The sequence below is a fragment of the Nestor notabilis genome, unplaced genomic scaffold (genome assembly GCF_000696875.1).
Source record: "Nestor notabilis isolate BGI_N333 unplaced genomic scaffold, ASM69687v1 scaffold9429, whole genome shotgun sequence".
Classification (NCBI taxonomy): Eukaryota; Metazoa; Chordata; class Aves; order Psittaciformes; family Psittacidae; genus Nestor; species Nestor notabilis.
Window position 1 is genome coordinate 1 of NW_009943285.1, and position 6078 is coordinate 6078.

Genomic DNA, 6078 nt, shown 5'->3' on the forward strand with positions numbered 1-6078 from the left:
TTGGATGGAGTCTTAGGTGACATGGTTTAGTACAAGGTGTCTCTGCCAATGGCAGAGGTGTTGGAACTAGATGATCTTAAGGTCTTTTCCAACCCTAACTATTCTATGATTTATTTCTCACAGCCTTGATGCCTCGCTTTGAATTCATTACTTGAAGTATCTGTTTGCATTTACCTGTGTTACTGTAAACAGAATATGGGAACAGTTTGTTACATAGCTTGATTCCAGATTAGGTTATTTCAGTGCTTTATGTTCCTGGTTCAATATTTAAAAAAAAAAGTGTTGATTCAACTTCAGTTCTTCAGAGAGTCTCAATTTCTAAAACTTGTGTAGGTGCTCCTCTGTTTTTCACCCCTGTGGGAGTTTTAAATGACAGAATAATACAGGTCTTTTCTTTGTCATGTGGTAACATAAGAGATAACCATAGCTATAATTGATTTGAAATTAGTTAAGAAGTGGAACTTTATCAGGAAATGTTTGTTCTTAAGCTCCCTAATGGTAACCTTTTGTTCACTAGACTCCTTTTCTCTTGCAGTCTCCTAGTGAAGTGTATAGCTGGAAAAGAAACTCCTCTCTTAGTTGCAAACGTGCTTCTCCTTCTGACACATTTTATTATGGAGCCCAGAGGAAAAAAGGAGCTGCAAAACAAACCAATTGTGTAGCTTTATTGGCTTCTAATCAAATAGTCAGAATTCTAGCACCTGGAGATGTGCCATTGAAAGACATTTACCCAAAAGGTAAGGGGTTCATATACTTGTGCTACAAGAACTGTACACACTTGTTTATGTTCTGTAAACTGCAGTCACTCATTAGTTTTTCAAAGATGTTTTTAAAGAATCACAAAGCAAGTATTTGAGGAGGGATGAGAGTAATCACACTCATCTTTAAAATTAATTTGGACCTTATTAACGTGCTGAATTATACTTTTGAGGAATTAACAGTCTTATCTATACTGGGAATATCCCAGCAGATGGAATCTCCTGTCTGCAGTGGGAACCAGCTACAAGAGTATGAGCATTCCGGTTCAGCAATTGGCCTTCACCAGTACTTTCAACCTCTGCTTGGTGGTGCCACACAGACGTGCAATGATAAAAAGCCTTTTGTCCATCTAGCTCAGTGTTCTGTCTCCACTAGGGCCAATAGGAGAGGTTATTTTGGGAATGCATGTGAGCCTGGCCACTTCTGTGTCTTTCCATTCATACTTTGCAGTTGTTTTGCTAGGGATGTTGCAGGGGACATCCCTACCTCAGGCCTGAAATCTCATTTTATGGACCTGTTGTTCACAAGTTTGTTTGGTCCCTCTTTGAACTTGTGTTCTCTGTTCCAGAATAAATGTTTTATTCCAAATTAACTCCCTTTTACAAAACAAATGATCCATTATGCCTGTCCTCATTTAACACAGATTAACTTCCCTTTGTAGAGAAATCCTTTTATTTATTAGTAAAAGGATAAAACCTTTACTTGACTAAAGAAGCAAAGTTAAGGATATAAACAGGGTAGAAAACTGAAGTTAGCTACATTTGTAAAGAAAAAGTTAGCATTTTAAAAAGATCATGATGACCTTGGAACTAATTATACTGCTTCAGGCTATAACCTTCTCATACTTTATGAACTGGTGAGGGGTCATATTATTTTTTTGAGGCATTCATAGTAAAAAAAAAACATCTGGCTCTGAAGTGGATGGTATAAAAATTGAGAAGGTAAATCTACTGTGCTTTTGTTGAAGTTAGTTTAGGAGGGAGGGATACAGTGCTTCAGAATGGCACCTAAAATTGAAATCTTAACGGTTATCTTTTAAAGTTTTTTGAGTTCCTGTGGTATGTAACACTTTATAATGCTAGATTCATACAACTAAAAACCAGGCAACATTCTTCATGAATCCTGGGTACCAGTTACCTGAGCAAATTATCTGTCTGAGAATTAGCTTCTGTCTGACTGAGCAATTTATGTCTGTTGTTATAGCTGAACGAGATACTAACTTATTTTTCCCTCAACTGTGGTGATGTATATACATGAATAGTGACTGATGGCATTGAATTTATAGAAAATTTTATGAGGAATAGTTTGTACAGTGCTTTATAGCCATTTAAGATGAAAAATGTAAGGCCTTCTTGAAGATCACTGTCATTGATTTTTCTTTTCTAAATGACGTTTTAATTTATGAATTACCAAAATTGATCTTAACTGAATCATCTTTAGTATGACCTTACTGATACAATTAAATTGGACCTGAGCAAGACTCTAGGTTTTCTATTCCATAGCCATTTTTCAGGACTTTGGACATTTCTATTTACCAGTTAATGGCAAGTTTTTCTAGTGGAGTCCTACAGAGACCTGTGCTCCTCAGCATGGTCAGGAAAAAAATGGAGAAATGAATGAACACTGCGGTGACAGTGTTTGCTGATGATACTAGTCATTAGTCACAGTACAACGGATTCGTCATGAGGGATTACAGAAGGACTACATTGCTCACTGTAATAGAAATGGCAGATGAAATTCAGTACAGATAGATATAATGTGCATGAAGGAAGAAAGAACAAGTCCTAATTCTACATTTAAAATTATGAGGCTGATCGATACATCTCAGAAGCATGGTTTTGGTGTTACGATTGATAGTTTCATTAAAATATCAGTTCAATGCTTAGTAGCAGTTGGGGAAAACAGATCAAATGTTAAGGCTAGAATTACTAGGGAAGAAACAGAGGAAAACCAGTAAATCCATATGTCTTTAACACTGTCTAGTTTTGGCCCTCCATCTCAAGGTGAGAGAAGGCTGAACTGTGTTAAGTTCAGAAGAGGGCAGTAAGGAAGGGCAAGATTTAATCAGCCAAATCTCCTGCTTGTTGAGACAAGATCAGGAAACGGGCATATGGTGGAGTTCTACCAAGAACATGTATGGAGATGTGGAAAAAGCAACAATTTTACATTCAGGGGCAGCTAATGTAGTTAGTAGGAATTTTATCAAAACAAAAGGGTTAGTTATTCACAGAATAGGGAACCAATCTTTGAAACTGCTTCCCAAAAGGATGTTGTGAATCCTGAAACGTGGATCCAAAGGATAACTGGACAAGCTCATGGAAGGTTACTAAATACATGGGCAAAAAGCCATAGACACTACATTCACCTTAAGAAGCCCCTAGATTGGAACTGGTTGGTGACTTTGTCCATTCTAACACTTTTAACCTATCTAACTAACTACTCTTGGAGGTAGAATACTGGTACTAGATTAGGTGAACCCAGTATTGCCATTGTTACAGTATGAACCCAAAATCTTTCCAAGTGATAAAGGGAAGACAGAAGAAAAGAGACATAAATTCATGTCTTGGAATGTGAGATAAAAAGGTACTAGTCCTTGCTGACAACTGGTCAGTTCTGGCACACAGCCTTCTGTTTCTATTAATAGCTCAAAGTACTCCGCCAAACTCTAACATACTCCAGTACGTATTACCGAAACTGTTCAGGAACAAGCAGCAAATAAATCATTTCCTTTATGTTTTATTGGAACTGTAAACCAGGATAATAGTTACGTTTGAAAAGAAACTAAAACAAGTAGTAATTTCCCCCAAAACTGCCAAATAGATGTATGGCCACAAAATATAAACTTGGACAAGAGATCATGGCAGAATCCAGCAAATGAGTATCAATGTTTATTCTAAAAACAAGGCTATAGAAGTGAGCGCTACTTGAGAGCAAATATTTACTTGGATTCTCAGCACTTTCTATATATGGATATAAAATAAAAGTCTATTACTGAGTGCATATATCTGTTAGGGTGACAGTAACTGGAACAGCATGTAGTGTAACACACACAGTTACAGGAATAACCTCAGCACATCATCTGGTCCACCTATTTATATAGGGACAGGATGACACATGTTTAGACTTCTTAACTGGTGTTTGTAAAACAATTGGCCTATTGCAATGCTTCACTCTCCTTATATAAGAAAAGCTTTTCCTAGTATCTAGTTTTTTTTTGCTGTGAACAAATCTGAATACTTCATGTCACCTCCTCTCAGTCAGGATAATATTGTCCTCTTTATAAGGATCTTTTTGATACTATGGGACATAGTTTGTTGTTGGGTTTTTTTAAAAAAAGTCTTTTTAGAGAAAAAAAAAATCTCCTTTCATTTGTCCTTATAGCCCATCTATTGTAACCTCTTTGTCACACCCAAGAGTCTCTCATGTCTCTGTTTTCCTTATATTTTGATGCCTACAGCTGTACATAGCTATTGTTTTCCATCAGGGCTTCAGCAACAAAGGAACAAACTACACTTGTTTAGGTCTGATGTTCATTTTTTATCATAAAATTCTCTACTGCAGTTCTGGGGCCTGGCCAGTTTTTCCTGTGCTGCATTTAAACAGCTGGTTAGCTTTTCTTCAGCTTCTTACTCTGCTATCCTTTGGGTTTTATAATTTAATTTGGTTTATTTGAGTTTTCTCTCTTTAATTTATTAACTTAATTTTTAGTTATTGTCACACAGTTCTACCCCTTCCAGTTCAGTATCAGCTCCATGTTCTAGATCTTCATCAGAATTTTTTAATGTGTATCTCAGTCTCCATTACTACTAAAAGAGAGAGCACATTTTAAACAAAATCTAAGCAAAACAAAAGTGCTCTGTGGCACACAAACTTGCATTTTTCCATACCTCTTTGCTATTTCCAATATGTTTGACATTTCCATTATTCTGAAGATGGGTAAAGTGAATAGATGTGCTACTCCTGCAGATATGCATACTATAGATACAGAAGATACGCATAAAGGGCTGCTGTGGGTTATTCTTTATACTCATTTTAATATTAGATCCCCTTATACTACTGATCTCACTGGTCTTTTCTGTGTGTGCTGTGTGCAAGCATCAACACTTCTGCAGGTAACATCAGGCTCTCCTTCATTTCAAGGAGTTGAAAGATACAGTGTTTCAGAAAGAAATCATCTTGCTTTCATCTTGTGACAATGGTATTTTGTACCCATACTATGCGATGTAATTCAGTCTTCTGGTTTCTTTTCTGAAAAACTTAAGTTCCTCAGTCTATTCCAAGCAGATGAAAGGCAGGTCCTAACTGGAAGCCACTTCTGAGCCCAGGCAGAGTGTACTCATATGTTGGCAAAAGCCAGTGTAGGCACACACACACAAATTTATTTCTGAGGGTGGAAGCATAATGTTAGCTGTATTCATTAAAGTCTCTGTAAACAGAATATTAAATGCCAGATAGTCTAGGGCTATTTACTGCGAAGTTATAAAATCTTTGCATGCTGAGAATATACCTGCAAAATGAGTAGTTCAATTTAAGGCAACGACATTTAGGTTAATACTGAGAAATTTTCAAGTAGGAATCATAAGCACAATGTTTTGAAATGGTCTTCAGTATGCTTTTAAAATCAGATATACAGCTGACATTATCTTCAGTGACAGATGAAAGCAGTGAGTGAGTTATTGCAGTAATGCCTGATTAGGGCTTTTGTGAGCACAGCTATATTTGTGTGTAATTTAGACATTTGCTATACAAATACATTGTTCTTTTATAATTGTGCCTGTCTGGTTGCTCACTATCATAAGAATAAAGCAATTCTGTATCTGCAAGTTACACTCCTGTGTTGAATGTGAAAGCTTATCATTTTCTGACAGGTACTGCATAATAAAATGTTTAAATTTAATCTGCTAAATGCAAATGCAATAAGCAGTCAATCATGCAGCAGGAAAATAACATGTTTGTTTATTTGCAGATGTCACTCCTCCAGAAGCTGCTGGATACTTGGAAGTAACAGACCTTAACTCAAAGAAAATCAAATACATTGCTGTTCCAAGGTAACTGATTTTATTGATTAGAGCAGCCTCTTTTTTACAGGAAGAGCAAAGAGAATTTAGTGTGTATTATTACTTCAGGGTAAGCAAATAGTTCTTCTGATGTGGAAAGTAAGAATAATTCGTACCTAGTGTGCAAATTCTCCAACTGTTGTAGCATATTTCTGTCAGCGTTTTTTTATCTGTCTACTAGGTGATACCAATGAAAATGTGGCAATTAATTAGTGAATATGAAAGGTAGCTTTGTTTTCTGATTTTTATTCCCTTTGCTCTT

The 6078-nt window shown here is 36.3% G+C and overlaps 1 protein-coding gene across 1 annotated transcript in view; it reads left to right on the forward strand.

Annotated features, from left to right (window-relative positions):
- Positions 1 to 5725: 5725 nt before the first annotated feature.
- The window catches only part of LOC104411433 (von Willebrand factor A domain-containing protein 8-like), a gene marked incomplete at both ends in the record, with an annotated part of 55253 nt that continues 54900 nt past the window's right edge, over positions 5726 to 6078 (forward strand). Inside the window, one exon of the mRNA XM_010021848.1 lies at positions 5726 to 5807. Coding sequence (XP_010020150.1) covers positions 5726 to 5807 — 82 coding nt within the window. The remainder of the gene's footprint in view (positions 5808 to 6078) is intronic.